The 21,278-nt window shown below is 39.6% G+C and overlaps 1 protein-coding gene across 1 annotated transcript in view; it reads right to left on the bottom strand.

Moving 5' to 3' along the window:
• Nucleotides 1–20,784, bottom strand: part of CRYBG3 (beta-gamma crystallin domain containing 3) — a gene marked incomplete at its 5' end in the record, with an annotated part of 62,404 nt that extends 41,620 nt beyond the window's left edge. Inside the window, 3 exons of the mRNA XM_009870918.1 lie at nucleotides 1,056–1,103; nucleotides 2,031–6,945; nucleotides 20,348–20,784. Coding sequence (XP_009869220.1) covers nucleotides 1,056–1,103; nucleotides 2,031–6,945; nucleotides 20,348–20,784 — 5,400 coding nt within the window. The remainder of the gene's footprint in view (nucleotides 1–1,055; nucleotides 1,104–2,030; nucleotides 6,946–20,347) is intronic.
• Nucleotides 20,785–21,278: the final 494 nt, after the last annotated feature.

Consider the following 21,278-nt stretch of genomic DNA (forward strand, 5'->3'; position numbering starts at 1 on the left):
AAAAGGCTGCCTCAAATCTGCATATGTGACACACGTGACTACTACTGTTGACAGTGGGATACAGTCACTGTAAGCACCACCATCTAAATTCCAGTGCAACAACTGACATGGTCCCAGCCCCAGCAAATTGAGAAACACTTGCAAAATCTATCTTAAAAGTACTTATCCATCTGCATTCGCACATTCCTCTACATGCTACACTACAAACAGCAGCCGAGCTTGCTCATTTTATCGTGCTTTTGCAACAGCTTCCATACAATGAAACTGAAGTGTAAAAAACCCCATCGTTTTCTTTGGCATGCACAGGCTTCCAGTGATGATTATGCCTGTACCGTCTCAGCACTTTCAGACAAGAAGTCTGAACTTACTTGTGGGTTCTATTAGAAACTTCCTGTTTGGAAGCTAGTTCCTGGAAAAAACAATAGATTGGGTTTTTTTTTTGTACTGCAGCATTTGAAGCCCTGTTTCATGCGTTTTTCATGGGTATCAGTCTAATTAGAATGAAAGAAAAAGACACTCTTGTAGATCAGATGTGTCATAAATAAAAGAAACAAAAATACTAGAGAAACACATATACACAGTCTTCTGAAAAGACTCTATTTAAATATGACCTGGATTTCTTACCATCCTCTAATTATCCTAAGTAATGCTCCAACGGGACAGATCCAGGACGTGGTATCTAGCACATCAGAGTGAACTTCTTTTTTACTTTTGTCACCACAAATATCATAAATAATAATCTGAAACAACATACAATGCATATGAATGAAGGCCCACTTCAACATACAGTGTAAAGACATTTTTTGCTTTGTGGCCGCTCAACTGATACGCTACACGTTTTCATCTTTTATGAAACACTCTACTGAACTGTAACAGTAGTTGCTGGCAGAAATAGTTTTTAAGAACACAATCTCATTATCAGCATGGACAAGCACGTTCACCATTAAAATACAGAAAACTAGACTAACAACTTCAGATGATTTCCATTCAAAAATTTTGGTATAACACATGATTCTATGTATCATATTGCTCTACGTGACACAAATTCTACTTACCTTTCCCGGTCTTGGATTGTATTTGAGACTTGCCCTGTCAATAAGGTTCTGAAATTAAAAGGACATGGAAAACACCTATTAACACCTACAACAGTAGCACAAAGCACAGCTAGGTTATTCCGAGTCCACCATTCCTATAAATGTATGCAATCATCGCTAGCAGAAATAATCAAGATTTGTTTCATTATCATTCAGAGTTGGTTTAAACAGTTTAACAGAATCAAACAATCAGCAGAAAGCAACAAGTGCTAGATTACCCTTCCCAATAAATATCATGCCTTAACAGTTGCAAAACCAACGGAGATCTCTAACACAGACTGAAATACTCCCAACACCATGAAAAGACTTTCTTCTTCAGTTACACATTCGATCTATGCAGTATTTTTTCATTTCTAAATACTGGAAGAAGTGTTTCCATACCCTCATCTGCCGTTGCTTTAAATAAGGTAAAAAGCAAATGCTAATATAAAGAAGCAGCTACATTACTTAGTTGCCAACTGAGCTATAAATTTATAGCAGACTCCATGATGAGACAATCAAGTAGTCCAGTAAACAGTTTTTTGGGGGGGGACTATATAGCTCTACTAATGTCAGAAATGCAAGAAATGAAAGATCAATTTTCATACAAAAGGCAATTCCATCATCTTCAGGTTGAAATGTCCATAACATGGACAAGTCTGTGTTTTGCTATTATACAGACTTGCTATCATGCATATTTTGCTATTATATTTTCTGTTTGCATCTTTGGTTTTACAATTCACTTTCAACTGTGTGCTGAACCAAGAGTACCATGTTTTAAAATTTATTTTATCAGAAGACTTTTTTCTTTTTAAACTGTGATCTTAAACAGATCATTGCTTTTGTTTATGATAAAAGAATTAACCTTAAAGAGAGAGGAATGAGAATAGGGAGACAGCAATTCTGAATCTGGGCTAATCACTTTGATTATTGATATTGCGTGACATGGTATCTTACCGCTGACAGTTCTCCCAGTTTTGGCATCGTGTTGTCTTGACACCAGTGAATCTTGGGCTGCAACATATCCTGGAGAAGACTTCCAAACCTGGTCCCCTTCTCGGAGGAGCAATTGCTGGCAGATTTCAAATACTGGTAGTATACACTTGTAGGAGGACAGGTGACAGAAGCATCAGCTTTCTGTGAAACTGGCTTACAAGGTGTGTGACTGGGAGAAGCCGCATCTGGAAACAGTTCTGGTTGTTCCTTAGAGTCAAGTTGTTCTTTCAAAAGAAAAACTGATTGTGCAGGAACCAAAGATATATTTTCATCATTTGATGGAAGGGTTGTTTCTAAGTTTCCTCTCCACTGACTGGAAGGACAGTCATCTCTCTCAACATCAGGCATGTTTTCTTCATATGATGATTCTTCCTCTTCCTCCTCCTCCACTCCCTCCTCCTCGTCTTTACTGAACTGAGTAGTAAACTGTAAGCGCTCAGAAACTGACTGGAGAAGGGAGAGCACAGAAGCGTGGTCAGTGTTAGCTTTAGATATTCCATTAGAATGGCCTTCCGGTGACACGTCTGTGGACAGTAAGTCTTCTTGGGAGCTGTCGTCTTCGTATATAGGAGACAAAGAGAAAGGATAGACTTTATAGCGCTTCGCCTCCACACTCAGAAATGACTCCGAGCTACCTGTTGCTTCATTCAACTTATCCTTCCCATAAAGACAGACTGGCTCATGTTTATCCTTTGCTCTTTCACACATTAGATGATCTATATTACCTGAAGGCAAATCAGAAGACAGTGAACCAGTTTGCATATCATCAGTTGAGACAGATTTGTTCTCAGTTTGAAGGGCACCTTCATAAATGATAGTAAAAGAACTGTTTTCCCACTGTTCAATCAATGGAGAAAAGGTCAAAAGATCTGTCGATTCCTTCATGCCATCGCTGCAGTCCAGACCATTTTCTTCAAGCTGATCATTTCTCTTCACATTCTGATCATTTATCTGCTGCAAGTTCTCATTACTTTGGGTAAAGACTGTGTTGAGGCAGATTTTCCCTTCATGGTCCTCTCCAAAACCAGACAATTCAGGTACAACGACCTGTGTGTTTAATCTAATATTAACCTCTGCTACCTCACTTGCTTCTTCTGCTAGTTCCTCTTTACTCTCCACTACCTTTGAATCTTCTAAGGTTGCCTTTACTTGTGCAGGTACTTCTGTCAACTCTCTTCTGCAGTGTTCATCCAGACTGTACTCCGCACTGCTTTCCAGAGATCCCCGAGGACTGCTTTTGTCTTTGGATTCACTCTGTGTGCCAATACATTCCTTATCAGGCATAGAAGATGGCAAATTAACATGTACAGTTGGCAGCAATGTGCACTCTTGCATATTAGAATTATTGCATGAATCTTTTAACTGCATTGACAAAAGCATGTCTTTAGTCACAGTAGCATCCCTGTGTATTAAATGTAAAGATCCATCAGATTTTCTACTAGCTGCTGATACTCCAGCTTTGCCACACATCTCTGCTGCAGCCAGATGGTCACACACTTTTCTATCATGTCTTTCTTTTGCTAGTGTAGTAACATCTATTTCTGGCCTTGCTGAACTATCAGTGGGTAGAAAACCACTTGTTTCACATGTAAATGCATTATTTGGCATCTTTTCATCTCTTCGAGGTCCATCTATACCATTTTCCACACTATTTGAAGGCAAAGGCAGATCTGACAAATCTGCCTTTTCACAGTTTACAGTTAAACTCTGAGTTTCCTTCTTCTCTGTTGGTTCCTGTGTTTTGGCAGGTAACTTCACATCCAGCTGTAAATTCTTCGGCGTATCAGCCTTAGGTTTAGGCTCCACTGTTTCAGAAGGCCTTTTACTCTCACTGTCTTGCCACTGACTGGAAGCAAGTTTTTGTTTGGCTGAGTTAATGACTTCATCAATTGTTTCTTTTGCTTTTAGTGCTAGTGCACTACGCAGATCAATTTTATCAGGGATATAAGACAGCATTTTTTCATCTTGACTATTTGTATCCACTGTTTCATTTCCTGTAAATGAAGATGAGCCTCCTCTACTGCCCTCATTAAAATATTTTAATGACTGCACAGCTGACTGGATTTCTTCTGCTTCTAGCTGTACAGCTCCAGCTTTGTGATCATTCAGAACATCTGTATTTATTAAACTATCCTTGCTCCCACAAAGTTGGCAGACACCAATGGCTTGTTTTGCTATTATTTCTTCTATAGCCAAGTGTAAAACCAAGTTTACTATTTCCTCAGCTTTTTGAAACAAAATAGCAGCATCTTGGAATTGAGCATGTTCTTGTCCCTTCACATTGGTATCTTCCCATACTTTCTGAGAACATAACTCAACTGATGCTGTCGGTGTGGCAGCTGTTTGATTATCCGTCACAGAAGGGGCTTCTGAGATAGCAGAAGCGCAGTTACTGAGAATCACCTGTCCCAGAGCATTTCTGCAAACATTCTCAGTACAGGCTGGCTGGGACACCATTTTCAAAGATTTCACAGGACAGATGGGTGATGGCAATGCCTCTGCCAAGACGCTGCTGTCAGCCTGTTGTGCGAAGGAAGTCCCCTCTGCCCCAACACTAGCTCTGTGACTGGAAGAATCACTGTTCCCCTGAGCAATGCCCAACATTTCCAAGGAAGAAATGGAAAGGTCAGAGGCTTCTCTGCATCCCAAAGTAGGTGATGTGGGCCTGGGGATGCAAACATCCCCTGCGTTTACTCCAGCAGCAGAGTTATCAAGCATAGTTGAAGTAAGTTCAGGTTCCAGAGAACCAACCAGGCACAAAGCGCTCGGTTCTTCTGAACAAAGCGGCACTTCGGTCATCCTGTCGTCAGGGATTATTCTCCTAGACTCAGCAGCTGGAAAACCAAAGCTGTCCTGTTCAGAAGCAACCTGGCCATTTTCAGAGTTAGTGGCAGGAGAAGGCATTTTTCCTTGCTTGTCAGATGAAGAATCAAGTACTGTGGGCGATATCATAGGCTTATTACTGTTTCCCTTCTTGGAAGAAAAATTAATACACCTATCTTTAGAAATGGGTGGAGATTCCGAAATTATGTCTACGTCAACATTTTCTTCATAGATGAAGGCAGAATGATTGGTCAAAGGTCTTCCTCCATATCTCAAGGCAGAAAGAGAAACCTCCAGACTTTTTTCTTGTGATTTAGAAATATGAGAAGAAAGATCACAGATGCAATCTTTACACTCAGAGGGAGCAAGAGTAGCCTCAGTCACACCAGTTTTGCCAATTTTAGGAGCAGAAGTATGATCATCTGACCTATCAACAGAGATTAGTGGGCAAGGTGCAGGCTTTGCTGCGTTATCTTCTGCAAATATAACTAATGTCTCGGCAGGAATGTCTTGAGCAGTTTCAACGGAAAGAGGACCACAGCTGTGGAGAGGAATAGCCCTTTCTGAGAGGTTCATCTCGATAGGTTCAAAGGATTTGCTCTTCTCATATTCAAGATCAGGATGAGAAAGTGTCTCTCCTGAACCTTTTAACCTGACTTCTCCTTTCTCTATAGTTTTATTTTTGAACTTGCAACTAGGATGAAGAGAATCTGAGCAACAGTCTTCAGTTTCAAAAGATGACTCGTGAGCTACACAGAGAGGTTCTGTCAGCTCATCGAAGTTAGATTTCACACTTTCACACCCATGTAAGCATGACAACACACTGGCAGAGTTTTCCACTGCAGCCTCAGATAAAATCTTAATTGTTTCCACACCCTCAGTTTCTAGACAAGGTAAAGTGGTCTGCTGTGTGGCAGTATCCTTAGAATTCTGCACGTGGATTAACTGGTGACCATTTTCTACATGCATTGGTTTCCCTAACTCATGCAGTTCTTCATTACAAGTCCCCCTGTCCATGACTCCATCGTTTTTAACAGATGAGACTGAATTAGTTATATTAGATTTTTCTTCTTTGGACTCCATGCTAAGCAAAGTGGGTATTTGTTCATTAAATGGCAAAAGAACAGTAGAAAGAGAGTTCTGTGAATTTTGCTCTCCGGCAGCTGCAACGATTTTCCGGGTATCATTTTTTCTTGGATCTCTATTTTTATTTGCACTACTTGTATGCTGATCTGCTTGCTGCTGAACTGTAGTGGTACTGGAATGAAGCTTCTGGGCATCCGATATTAGCTCTGAGTGACTATCCATTTGGTGATTACAGCAGAATTCTCCTTCATTCACCTGTAGTTCTTCATTAATTGTCTTACTTTTTGATTTGAGTGAGTGTAAACAATCATCCTGCATTTCTTTTGTGGACTCCTTATTAACTGGTTTACTATGACTGTCTTCTTTAACAAAGTTAGAAGTGGCCTTTTTGTCCGACTGAAACAGAGCATCTGCTTCTCCTAGCAGTCCATCTTCTTTTCCACCCAAATCATTTGCAGAACTCATTTTAAGGGAACTGGCAACCTGTGAAGCGGAATTGGTTAGGATCTCATTGTTTCTGCTACTAGATGACAATAATGAATCTAGCGAGTACGTTCTTCTAACTTTTCCTGCAGCTAAAGCAGGCATGTATTTTAAGTCTATCTCATGAGACGATTCGGTAGATGAAGATGTGGCCTTTGCAGTTATTTCATGTTTACTGCTACCCAAGCAATGCCAGGCTTCCCCAGACTTCTTTCTCATTTTAACTGTGGAAGAATTTACTGTAACTTCCTCTTCGTAATCTTTACCTCCATCTCCATTTTCATTTATTAAGTGTCCTGATTTTGGAGAGACAGTTGCTTGAATTTCTCCATTTTTTTTGACCATTGAAACATTTATGTTCTCAGTACTTTCTTCTCCTTTTTCAGCCACTTCTGACTGATTCTTCAGTAGCTGCCTAATCCTTGCAGAACCTCGATATGTTGCGTAAGTGACTGCGGGTACTTCTGGCTTCCGTTGCATCTGCCTGTAACAAGGATGATCATTATCAGCACAAGGCAGACTGCCCAAATACCTAGTATGATAATAAACGTTAAAACAAATTGTAGGTGATGTACAAACACTGTTTTGCTCCATGGGTTATCACAAACTGTAGACTGCATGCAACGCTCTTTCTCCTTTTTCTGCTCTTCCTACATATGGGCTTGTCTGACAAATGACACAAAGACTACCTTTTACTGAAAAAGCCAACTTAAACTGTAAGCAAAAAGCAGATGTTGCTATAAACAACTTCCATCATTTGTTTTCTATTAGACAATTACTATTGCAAATGCCACTTCAAGTCAACATTTGGAGCAACAGAAAATAAGTATACTTTTGTGAGGATGTTATATCCTACTAAAGCAGGCCTATACTTTAAGATCAAAAAAAAAAATACTCTGCTAACGTCCATTAAAATACTGAAATGAAATTTATTACCCAAGCGCTGAACATATTGTTAAGGAACAGAATGAAGAGAAGCAAACCATGTAGAGAAAAGAAAGTATGCAACAGGGGATGCTTTCTTAACCACAGTGTAGTATAAAAAGAGTGAATGGAGATCAGGTAAGAATGACGACTGCTTGAACCCTGGAAGAGATACTAATCAGAGAAGCCTAGGAATGTGACAAGGAATTGGCAGATCTAGCCATTCATTGGTCTTAAATTTAGTACTAAAAAAAGTGAATGCTAAAACTAACAAATGAAAGAATCATCATGGAAAAACTGTGATCCTGATCTTTCACTGTTCTTTCTGATAATATTAAGTTCAGAGCCTGCCACTTTCAATTTTCTGAAGAAGTTGACAGACATCACAAATACCCCCCTTTCTAATGCTTTTTTTCTTTCCTCTCATTTTTTTGTTACTTAATCCTCACAAAAAAACAGACAATGACAACATCAATGTGACTGTCGGCTTTTCAGTTTTTCACTTTAGGACAAAGCAGACACTCAGACGGTGCTAAAACTGCATTCTGCCTCAGCCTCCGCTAAAACTAAGAAACAACTCTTTCAAACGCTTATCGAGCCCAACCCTACGTCAGACTCCTTTCAAAAGAGTCTCTCTCGAAAAAAAAAGTGTTACCTAAGATTTTGATTTCCAGTATAAAAGCATTGCAATAGGCAAAAAACATTTTTAAAAGCTCTTTGTAGCTTACTATTAGTTCACGTTTATTGACAAGTTATTACAGCTCTAGAGTTGAGAACAAATAGAAATAGAATATATATTTACTAACGAAAACAAACAGCAAAATAAATAGTTTGGTTTATTTGAATATCACTTAGCAACTGTAACTTCAAATACTGTCTGTACGGATTCTGAATATGTATTCTCTTGACAGGTAGAAAAGGATATAAAAATAGAGTGGATTTACCAATCTGAAATAGAATCTCCTTTCTGCCAAGGTTTTAGAGGGCCACATTCTAATTTCAGTATTAATTTTATTTTGAAGAAGAAACTTAATGTTATTTAAAATGGCAAATAAACTCCCTCCTTGTGCAGTATTTGCACATACAAAGAGTACAAGTGCACTAAAAGTGAAATTATTCATATACATAAACATTAAAGCAGATATATAAAGACATTTATATACATGTTTTACATTACAAGGTATATTTAGGCTAATGCCAAAAGACACGAATATGGGAATGTAGTCACTGTGACAACCTGAAAATGAAGTTTATATTGTGATTAAATTCACAGTAATCTCTGAAGAAGGCTACAGCAGAATCTCCGTATAGGGCTTATTAAGCTCTAGAGGAAACAGCAAAGTGGTGTGTCTCCCAAGCATTTGCAGAGTTAGATGCCTGCATCTAGTCTTCTATACCACTAGCTTGTCTTCCAGAGATACCAACAGCAGTAGCTGTAAAACATCGCACACACTATTTGTAAGTTGCTGTCTTCAGCATTACGGCTCTTGAAAGAAATACACTTTTCAGTGAAAGAAAATAAAACACAGCTGGAGAAAGGGCAGTAGAGGAAAAAAGGGATTAATATTTTTTTTTCTTTGAAAATTACATTATTTTCCACCTTCTCACAGAAATTTTATTACAGATTAGAAAATATTTTCCAAAGCTTCAGAGATCCTAAAAATCTCAACAGAAGGGTATGCTGAGTTCTGTAGCACACTATATTCACTTAGCATCTTAGTCATAATTAAAAAAAAATCTTAAGAATGTAAAACCTGATTATGCTCTCATTCAGAATTAACCTGAGTAACCTCCCCTATTTCAGTTAAGTAAAAATGTGGTAATAAAAGGTTATAAACAATCACTATTAAGCTTCCCCAAAATCCACCATCTCTCCCACACTTTGGCCAACGTCAAAAATAAAGTTGGTCTACAGTTGTTCTGAATGCAGACAAAAAAAATATCTGAAGAAAACAAACAGAACACAGGTTGTCACCACTTCTCCAAGCAAGTTTTATGGATTCCTGAAAACGGAAACTGTAACAATACGTGTTTGAAGTGGGGACATTAATCTTATTTAGCAAGGTACCAAACACTCATTTTCACCCAAACTAAGGCAATATTTTGAATAAACAGCTTGATGACAATTTTACTGAGTGTCTTTCATTTAATGGTTGACATTCTGTCTGATATACAGTGGGAAGACTTCAGAATTTATCTATGAACATGTGGTGAGAACTAGTGCTCTGACACAAACCTGGAAAACGTCTCCCATACCCTACTTGGCCTTCAAATTTCTCCCATGAACTCAGCGATTTGTAAATCCAAAGCATCCAGAAATAGGATGAATAGGTTAATTTACAGAAGATTGCCTACACAGGGATGACAAGGAGCACCTGGCAATGATGGAGTATCTTGAGCCACAGATCCAAACATATAGTTATACCATTTATTACACATGGTCGGGCAAAACAAATGCATTCAAAAGCTTCTTTTTGCCTGTGTGGCACTCTTTATGGTTTCTCCCAATTCTTTTTGCTATCTGTTTGTGTTATGATGGAATTTTATGCTCTGATCAATCAATTTGAAGTGTGAGGAGGACTCAGAGCAATCTGCCCCACAGAGCTCCATGCACAAAGGCAATCCTGACTAGTGCTGGCTATGGCACCGTTTCAGCTGCAAAGCCTCACCCTGCAAGGTGGCCTCTGCCAGCATCTCCTAACGCACAGCTTTGCTTTCCTACAGACTTGCCTCTACAGTGGATGCTAATTTTAAAAGGTAACCTACCTTTCCTTCAGACACGGCAACTTCAGGATATCTGACCTTAGATAAAGAATTTGCTGCTCAGCATATTATAAAAATCTTGCCAACAGACCTTTTAGTCCTAATGCATTTACTTTCAGAGAACATAGAAGTGTGTTCAATCTGAATGCTCACACGCAACAAGACATTTAAAAAATGAAAATCCATGCTCCTCTGCGGCAGCAGCAACTCAGCTGTAAGTCTTATGAAACGCATTAGAAGCAGGCTGTGTCACAGAAAAATTCTTGCAAGTGTCACTAGAGACTTGGTTCACAGATACTTAAAGTAGCAATTCATTTCTGATTGCCAAAGGAGTATGTCGGTTCCGAATGTACCTTAAAAACCCTTTGCAAATTTTTTTTTTTTCAACTCCTATGAGGATACAGATGAAAGACTGATTATACACAAAACCCAGAGTGTATTCTGTCACGTATTTCAAACACTGGGAGATTCCTTCTTTCCCTTCTTCACAGGAAGCTATTCAATTCCCTATAAAGCCTTAATTCAGGTTCACACAAGACTGTTCGACAGCAACAAGAGAGGACGTCAACATGAGTTACCTTCAATTTGTCAAAAGAAGGTGCTTGTAGAGATCTAATTTATTCTGAAAGAGAAGGGGGCTTAACTCAAGGAGGACAAGGGAACATCTTCTGACATCTCATATGACAGATATCTTGCGTAACTTGCCCAAAAAGGAGCATTAGTTGTAAAACAATATTGTTGGTTTTGAAGCCTCGAAGCAGGAGGAAACCTACTACCTTGTATGCCTCATCTCAGTACGTCCACAAAGACGACATTGTTTACATCTTTTTCAAGTGTATGTCATCATCCAATGTTCACGTTTGTACTACACAGTAATGCGGTATGCAGACAACCCTAGATGATTTCCAGAAAGATGGAGGCAGATCATACAGCGTGATACAGCACTACATGCGCACAGTATCTCAGATCCCCAGGCAGCACGGCTCTATTCACACAGCATGGCACACACAGCAGGAAGCCCTTACAACCAGCATCACTGCTTAGCTCAGGGCTCACTACCTCAGGATCAGCAGTGCCCAAGTGTAAGCACAGCGCTGGCTGGCCTGTTTCTGCAACATGCAATACTTCATTCTCCCAGGATATGCAATGGCCACTTTTTCCTCACACCTAGCTCTTCCAGATATCTTTTCCCCAGCCTAGCAGTATCCTGCTTTTTCAGGCACACACATGTGTGTTTCTCCTAATCTCCTATCACAGATCCCTCAAAGGAGCTCCCAGAGTAGAGAGATCTCCAGGCTACAGGCGGAAAGCCACTGACCTAAAATCAGTATGTCTCTTTTTTTAGTTGTTTTAAAATTATGCTATTGTTTAATTTTTTCCACTTAGCTTTTTGTCTACTGCATACTTAACTGACAACATTTTTAAAAATTATGTTAAGGTCCTTTGTCTAGAAATAACTGTCTTCAAATCACTTTGAAAAATCTTCTGGCGGAATCCAACTTAGCCAGCCAGCTGGTTTCTACACTCACGTCAGATCTTCATAAATGGAAATAATAAAAGGCTTATTGAAAAAAAGACACTGTGGGCTAACTGAAAAGTTGCCATGTACAACTTAGATGAAAGAAAATTATTTTTTAGCCAGAGGGGATAGCTTCATGATTTAAATCTGAAGTTTGAAATACTCAGTGTCCCGAGACTTCACAATGTATATTTCAAAAGGTCAAAAGTTAGGTTAAACAAAAAGATTTGCACACAGTTGATTCTGCAGGAAATTTCAAAGCTCATATTCCATAAAGACAATTAAGAGTCAATGACAATTTTACTAAAAGCAAATGTAGTCTTTGTGACCTCAGAAGGAATGCTTTCCCTTCCCTTTGCCCTTCATGGTATTACTTTTTCATTATTCTCCACATCTGGAAAAGCAACCCTATTCTTTGAGTCCAAAGCAAGAAAGCACAGATCAAGGCTGACCCAAAATACTGGCAGCGGCAAGACCAAGACCAGCAAGAAGGGCTCTTAGCTCTCCATTGCCATCCCAACAAAAAGTAAATCACATTTGGAAGCTGGATGGCACAAAATTGTTCTGTAAGACGGCCTGGCCATCAGGCACAGAGCTGTAATATTGGCTGGAAAGGACTGCAGGCAATCGTCCCGTTCAACCCCAGCTCCAAGCCACGCCAACTAGATCAGGGTGCTTGGGGCCTTGTCCTACCACTTCTGAGCACCCCTGAGGATTGTCCTTTGGGACTCTAGCCCTGTGCACATGCCCCAGGGTTTGACCACCCTCATGATGAAAATACGTTTCCCAGTATCCCATGTTCCTGCTGCCTCTTGTGCCAACAGCACATGCCTCTCTGCAAGGAGAGAGGCCTTCATCTCCTCTAAGGCTGAGGACAGCAGTCAGCTCTCCCCTTAGTCTTCTCTTCTCCAGGCTGAAGAAAACCACTCCTCTTGGCCTCTCCTCGTGTGTAATGAAGAATTAAAGCCAGGACATCCCTGCATTCTCAAGCAAGAGCATAGCTTCAGATGCAATACGGAAACCAAAGGGTTTGAATTTGGGATGCCAGAAACAAAGAGATTATTCTTCCCTCTCACCTACACAGATGCTAGGGGGAATAAGGCAGACATCTCAGCAGGAGATTATACCGGAACCTGCCTCTGAGCATTGACTGGGTGCTGCATGTGCCCTGAAGAGGCAACCGATAGTGACTACATGTCCCAGCAGCCCGCTTGCCTGCTTAAAGCTGGAACCCAGTGACACCATCTCTCTGATGCTACTTGCCACCCCAACAACAGTAGAGATGAAAGGATGAGGATTACGTCCTTATCAGCAAGTAAAGGCCTAGGAGGCCTGAACAACTACATCGTTGGTAGCCCCTTAACTTCGAAACCACACTGTAAAATGCTCTAAGAAATAGTCTCCATTAATCAAACACATTGCATAGTTGAACAATCCTATTAAAAAAGGTTCAGTGGAAAACACAACATTGTGAATTAATTTTCAGCTTAATTAATTTAGCTCAATTTTGCATCATGCATCTGTTATGAATTAGTCTTAAACTAAGAAGCTTTCATCCTTCAGAAACACAGAAATCTCTGTTTTGGTGCCAACAAGAACCTTTCCTTTGGCCCACATCCCAGCCCTGGGCAGGTACCCATCCTCCTCTGGCGGGCAGGCCTGGGCCTGCATTTCTCCTACAGCAGAGCCCTGAAATTCAACCGCCCCACCGTCAGAATGGGTCGCTAAATCTCAGCAGAGCACCTATCTTGACAAGGTCCCTGTAGACCCTCACAGCTTGGGCTCTCGGCAAAATCTGAAAGTCTATGATTAGTATTAAAGGGCAGCTTGTTCAAATCAAGGTATGCAGAGAGATGTGTCTGGAAGAAAAGATTTAAGAATAATGAAGCTGTCTTCTTTAGTGGCTTAACACTCCTTCAACAGGAGTTTGGTTACACCCCTGTAATCACTGCTGGAGGCCTCCTTCCACAGTTTACCAAGAAAATCTGAGGCAGGATGATCCTGATGCTTCCCCCAGACAGCCTCCTAAATCAACTTTGTGCCACATCTGGCTGCCCCGGAAGGCTGGAGCTACCCACACTGTTTATACCCCTCTCAAGCAGTAGGGGGTCGCTCTCAGCAATGACTGTCCACCTCGGCACCAGCAAGTGAACAATAGAGCACTTCCACAGCTGGTTTCTGAAGGCAGGAGCCAGAAAGTCATCAGAAGATAAACTACTACAACACTTTCCTCCCTTCCCATTTTCTCACCCCAAGATGCATATCTGTGCCCCCGACTCCTCCCTGTGCTCCTTCGAGCGCCTGTGCAGCAAACTGCATCAGGGAATTAAGACCAAAAGCAAGGGACCTAGGTCCAAACAGCAGTGCTTGCAGGCACACAGGGCACACTGCAGCAGGACCAGTTGGGGTCCACAGCTGTCCTGGTGTTGCCCAGAGCCACCAATAAGGCATCCTCCTACTATAAAAGAAAGCAGCTCTCTCTCCCTTTTCAGATGGGCTGTATATTACTATTTAACTATGTATATTTATCTGTATAGTGGGAATCTTTACACAGGTATTATTATAAAAGAAGTAATCAAACCACTGCTTGTCTTCCTCTTACTGTCATTACCCAACAGGTGCTTTCGAAGATGGATGGATACTGCCATGCTTGTGTACACTTATGGTTTTAAATGTTCAGGTCTGATGTGTAAAACAAGTCCTGAATAGAAAATTACAGAGAGAGACACGGCTCTGACCACAAAACAAATTTGATTTCAACAAATGGAGCAGCAGTCTCCCCACTCTTCTACATTATTCCTTCAGAATTAGCTACCGAGACCATCACTTGATTTCTGTACTCTTGATGGTCTGCTAAAGGTTTCTGTAGGGAAGGTTGAATGCTGCCACTACAGACCGAATCAAAATCACAATACACAATCCGTCAGACAAATTAGGGGCTATGCTTCTGTATTGCCACAAGCCTGCATCTGACCAGAAACACAAAGGTGAATTACAAGCTCCGAAACATGCTAACCAGAATTATATAGGCCTGAAGGATTTTCTCTAATGTATTTCTAACAGAAAAAAATAAAAGAATGGGATTTTTTGACAGTACTATGATGGGAACTGCTATACAATTAGATATATAGCAACTTGTTTACTAGATTTTAAAATAAGATCAAAAACCCAACTCTAGACAAACCTGAACAATGTGCAACATAGTAGAACTATAGATGGTATGAAATTTGTCTCTCCTCAAGGCTATTTCCCTTTCCTACTGAAATAGCTTGCAATGCTTTCTCTAAACTATTACAAGGACTTGGATCCTGGTAGAGTATGAAGTGTACAAGCATACTATCTTGAACATTTCCTTTTGAAATTACTCCCTGCTCTCCGTTACCTGCAGTTAGAAAATCCTTGCAGTTGTGGGACTGGGAGTTCTTTTTCACCTTCAAGTTCACAAGGTTCACAAGAGAAGGGAGAAGTCAGGATATGAAATATTTTGTTAAATTAGAGTACTATCATCTTAACCAGTGGTCAGGATTTTATAATCAAAACATTTGGAGTGAGTACAACTTTGATTTTGATCTCATCTACTGTGTTCAGCAATGCAGCAAGGGTTCTTGCTGGACTCCAGAAAAAGTCATGTAGTTTCACAAGTACTATTGTTTTGCACATCACTCCACACAACATCCACTTAACTTGTCACTGGATGTTAAAAAAAGTTAAAAATACTATAAAAAATACTATTAAAAATACTAGAAGATAGGCAAATGGCTAGCAGTCAATAGAAAAGATCTGAGTCATTTCTCTTTTATTTTTTCCTGGGGGGAAAAGAAAAGGAAAATAAATTGTCAGAGTTGTGTTTTCAGTCACCTGTACAGAGCACTGTCTATTACCTCAACTGGTATTCTTGAGAAGATGGCAAGTATGTACTACAAGAAGTCCATTCTCAGAAGGGAATAGGGAATAGGAAAATAGCCTCCATTTTCAAGTCAAATTACAGCTTGTTAGTGAAAAGCGATAGATGTGTAAGTGAAAGAACATAACATTATAGGAAAGAAAGAAAATGGGGGCAAACCCATGCTCTCTATTTGTCATCCACTTTATGAAATCTTGATCTCTCAGGCAGGTAAAGTGACTCCTCACCGTTTCATGGGTTTATTTTTAGGGCTTATTTCATCAGCTACAGGTTGGCTTTTGACATCATTAAAGAGGAGAGCAAAGGCTAAAACTAAACATAAAGTTTTTCACTTTTATACTTATATCTCTGCCACTGGGGACTATTCTACATAAAAGTTGCCATCTTACCTGAGATTTTTCTATGCTTAGTAGCAAATACCTTATATTGCATTTTTCTTCTCCACTTAGAGCCCCATAAGAATTACTTTTAAACTGTATTTTATACTTTACCGACCTCACTCGTTCATCATTAACCTTTTGCAGAACACTGCAAGCCCAATTGCTTGCTTCACTTTTCAATGGTAAGGAAATCATCAACCTTCCCAGACAAATGGAAGACTAAGGGATGCAATAACTAGAGACAACAACCCAGATCTCCTCATCCATCTTCAGCGCTGCAACTATTATGTTATAGTCAACAGTGGTTGTTGTTAAGAGACTGCCAAATTTATCATAGTTTTGTCTTCTGTGCTCCTCCGTTATTACTTTCCACTGTCTCAATAAAGGAGCAGAAGCCCTTAAGGTACAACTGCCTCCGAGCCAACCAGCCAGGGTGATGGAGGAATAACGTGACCTACACGTTTTGGCCCTCACAAACATGTACTCAGCAGACTGAGCTCATGAATTCCACTTTCCTTGGCTCAAAGCCTGGAAACTTGAGTCTTTACGAAGTGCCAGGCCTCCCACTGAGGGCAAAATTAACCTCAGTCTACAGGTCAGAGCAGTCTGATTTCCTTGTATTTTGTAAAATACAGCTTTAAGGATACCAGGTTAACGAAATTTTCTGGGTAGAGGCACCTGAGACCATTTGGCCGGTATTTTAGTTCTGAAAGTTTGTTTAGTTTGCTGGTTTTTGGTTATTTTTTTAAGCAACTCTAATGGGGATTATGCAATGTAGCAACGGTCCTTCTTTCACTTATCGCTGCAATCTCCTTCCTAACCACAGATAACCTCTAATTTAATATTTAACAGTAGTTTAGAATTAGCAAATTCATTTAAATGCTCCTCATGACAAAGGAAACAGTTGCAGGATTAATAATGCAGTGGTCCTAAGGATTTGTAAAACTCTCAGCTTCAATTTACCCCTGCCTTGAGTGCTAAAATTCCAGTTTAACATAATCATCAGTGGAATCAATACCTTTGAATTTATATGGATCACTAGCATGTTTCATCTGTCTTTTGGGACCCAGTCTCCTGGAGATTAGCAAAAGGCCATGTTTGCACCATCCCTTCCCTAAAAAGCCCCGACCTTTCTGTTCCTCTATGCTACATCTTTCCTGTGTCTGTCCTTATTCATGTGCATTTAGCACCCACTTCTAACCACTTCTTACTATTTTCCACAAAACTATCTAGTCAACTGTCAGCAATCAGGAGCACTATTACAACTTAACTATGCTAAATGAATACCAATTAGTTAATATTTAGTAAAGAAGCAAGCTAGTACTGAAGAGAAAAACACCTGCTCTATGTCCTTTAAACTTTTACAAGCTAAAAGTGAAGAAAGCTGGCATAATCACTTCCATAACAGAAAAAAGTATTGATTCAAACTTCTTAAAAGGTAAACAGTGCAAACCTCTGCTCCTGCGTTGTCATTTCAATTTTTCTTTACTAATTGCTTTAGAAACAGAGTTCACATTGTGTAGTGAGGCAGAGAAAAACATACATAGAAGTTACACAGAGATTGTCTAACGTGTTTGTATCCTGAGCCAAAAAGGACAAAATGTATACTGGACTTTTGAGAATGAGCTTAAATGGAAAATAACGGCTTTCCCGCTTGCCCAATTTTAAAACAGCTACAACAAAAAACACACAATTTTTCTTCCTTTAAAAAAGCTATCTTCCACAAGCAAACTTCATTCTGTATATATAGACCAACCTACCCCTACCTCCAAACCAGCAACACACATTTTACATGCTTGTCTGACCATGACACAGGTAAACTATACTGAGAAAATTTAACACCGATTTGCACAGGTTACCTAACACATAGGAAATGTTAAAATATGGTCAACTGAAAACACCAGCTGCAACTTGGATTTCAAGAAAACCAAAATAACTCAAACATACTTGCACAGAACAAGGAGGTCACTTCAATGTCAAAATCATTAATCTACACTGTTCTGAAAAAGAATTCACAAGAAGGAAATGAAGACTGAGACCATCTGACCCTCTAAACTGTGAACAAAGACTGCCCAGAACTTTATCAGTTTGCTGCTCAAGACCTACTCAAATGCAGCAGTATAAAATGAGCAGAGCAGCAAAAAAACCTCCCAAGATATTCTGTCACTTCCACCACTCCTGTCCACAGGCTTGCTGGCATCAATAAAATGCGGAAGTCAAACAAAGCTCACGCACATACTTTGAAAAGCCAATAGAAGTCAGAGGTTTCTATCTGGAAGGAAAGATGTGCACCAGCTCGTTATTGCATCAGCAATAACACGAGTGGGCTGGAGAGGAAAACAAAAAAAAAAAAGGAGAAAGACTGACTTTGTAAGGGCTGACCATGGCCTCGTCGCATTCACTTACTGCAGACTCCAATTGCCACGCTTAGATCACCACATATTTGGCTTTCATTTGAGCCTCCAAGATTCACATTTGTCCAAATAGATGGGAGATACTCAAGGCAAGTTAGAAGAGTACAGTATACATGAGGACTGACTTTGCTGGGGAAGAAAGCAAGAAAAAACAATCAAGTGTGTAGAGGACAGAACGAGGGAAAAAAGCAAACACTGAAAAAATAACAGCAGAAAGTATGCTGAGATACAATATTGAAGAAACTACATGAAATGAAGTAAAAAGTGAGAAAGATCTATTAACATCTACTGTCTTCTTTTTTTTAAATAAGCTTTCTTTGAAGGAAGGTGTGACTTGTATCTCTGCACAGCCCCTGGCACAACGACATGCAACTTACTTGCTGAGTTCCAGAGTATACTACAGAAACAGCAAATGGCAGCGAGACACTGATGCGGCAAGCCAGCCCATCCAGCAGGTTTTAAGAAATACACAGTCTGTTCAGGAACAGTGATTAACATAATGCTCCTAGGCCCCTCCAGATAGCAACTAAGGAGAGGAGAAATTTTCCTCTACGTAGATCAATGAAGTGGTGGTGCTGGGCAGTAACGTGCAGTTTGGACAAAAGCAGCAGTCAGATGAGTACTACAATAAAAATCTGTAATAAAAACCAGTTGACCATATCATAGACCAAACCAGTGTGTTCTTGAGAACACAACCGCTACTAATTACAAACAGTACTGTAATTTGGTGCGAATACAGTCTTAAGTTCACCTGAACAGGTATCATGTCCCCTATTCATATCCTGACCAGCCATTACATTTATAATATAAAGGTGAATGACAGACATCTTAAATCATTAGTCTAGTGAATAATACCTAAGTGCAGAGTACTGGAGATATTCCTGGTATGTTAGTGAAATTCATCAAGCAGCTACCTGGGGCATCTCTGATCTCCTATATGGAGATGAAACACTTCACATGCCACAGATAAATATACCAAACACAACTCAAGTAAGTTTTAAAACCTAAAAAGAAAAAAAAAGTGTTTCTCCTCAGTACATCCACTCTGCAATACAACCTTACTGGTTACCCCAAATTATTACATTTGTAGTACTGAAAACACTAGAGAACATTACTTACAGATTCATATGGACCACTGCCCATATTCTACATGTCTACCAAAAACTGGACAGGTACCATGCGCACACATACACACCTAACTCCAAACCTCTGCTGTACTGGCCCACACATAGTAAAAAAATTCAACATAATAGCCATAAATGTTTTTGGAATACTATCACATACGTTTATGCCACAGTCAGAAAGATTTTGTAATACTTGGCGTGGACCTCAGCCAATGTTTTTGCTTTTCTACTCTCAAACACACATTGGTGCCCTTGGCAACATTTTTTTGGAAATATTACAGGACTGTTACGAATGTTCCATATTTAGGCTACTTGAGTATTTATATAATCTTCTTTACATTACAGAAAAACTCCAAAAAAGAAGGGGAAACAAAAAGCAGAAGGAAAAATCACCAAGTCAAATAAACCAGGAGAGATAGTTTAAAAATGAGGAAGCCTCACTTGCAGAAGTAAGAACACTGAACTAGCGAGATATAAAAAGGACAAACATTCAAGCCTTTATTTAGCCCACAATATGGATGAAAATAAGCTCTTAACGCTTTTTTGGTTATTTAAAAGTAGATCTACAATACTGAATGCATTACTAAATGCCATGGCCTTAACCTCTCCTAACATTTAAACAGATAGACAGGAGACTTCCAGAAAGCTTTCTTTAAAGCTGTATTTTATTGCAGTCAATGACTCATTTATTTAAGGTAGCAGCTACTAGAGTTTTGCACAAAGTCAAGTCAGGGACACTCCAGCCACCCTTAGAAATGACAGTCATTTGTCCTACAGTCTGCAGAACAGAGTCAAGGTAGTTCCTCACACACACATATGCACAAACACTACCATTTAATACTAAATTATAAAACTTACTTTTGTCCATCTGCAGATCGTTTCCGGCTTCCTTGCAGATCCTGTGAGATATCTTTCCCAATATTATTTAAGGTGGCTTCATCTTTATTTACAGAATCCTCTTTCCTTCTACTAGTAGAAGAGATAGGCTCTTCAGCTCTTGAACACTTTGGCTGTTTGTCCTCTGGAAGGGTATTTGTGTTCTGTAAATCCTTTTCACATCTGTTGGGTTCATCTTGGAAGATAGAGGGTTTAGATTCTACTAAAGAAGATTTTGTTGCAATATTAAATAAGCTTCCAAGAAAATGAAAAAATCCTTCTCGGGGTTGTTTGTCTTTATCTGCTGTTTTCGTTCCAGGAGTCAAACTAGGAAGGCTATTAGCCTTTTTCAGCTCCTCCTGGATTTCAGACTTGCTAAGCTCTTCCACAGAATGGTTCCTCTCTTCATTTTGACAAACCTAAGATAAATACAAGAAGGACATAAAAAAAGATGTTTCCTGTCATTTTCCCACATTCCCAAATTCCTTAATTTTAATTTATGTATTGTATTCCTTTCAGGAGACCTGCCATTTAAAGATTCATTTTAAGATCAAAACCCTGTTCTGCCTTCTCTTTTTGTACTAAAAAGGTTCCTATTCTACAAAAAGCCAGAAGGACTACATAAGCTACAGGATTCATAAAGCAGCTGCTGTGAAAGTAAAGCACAGAAGGACAGATGGAGAACAATTGCTTCAACTGGCAAAAAAATCCCTGAGGAAGAAGCAAGGAACAATTTTTCACACTTCAGTCTAATCCACACAAAAAGCACAGCTTCACAAACAAATCTATATGGGCTCAAAAGACAAATAGGTTTTAGCTTGCAAACATACATAAGAATACCATACCAAAACACAAATATACCATAGCCTTAAACACAGGGTAACCTACACTTATAAAAGAAAACAGGAGGATC

Source organism: Apaloderma vittatum, unplaced genomic scaffold, assembly GCF_000703405.1.
Source record: "Apaloderma vittatum isolate BGI_N311 unplaced genomic scaffold, ASM70340v1 scaffold14446, whole genome shotgun sequence".
Taxonomy (NCBI): Eukaryota; Metazoa; Chordata; class Aves; order Trogoniformes; family Trogonidae; genus Apaloderma; species Apaloderma vittatum.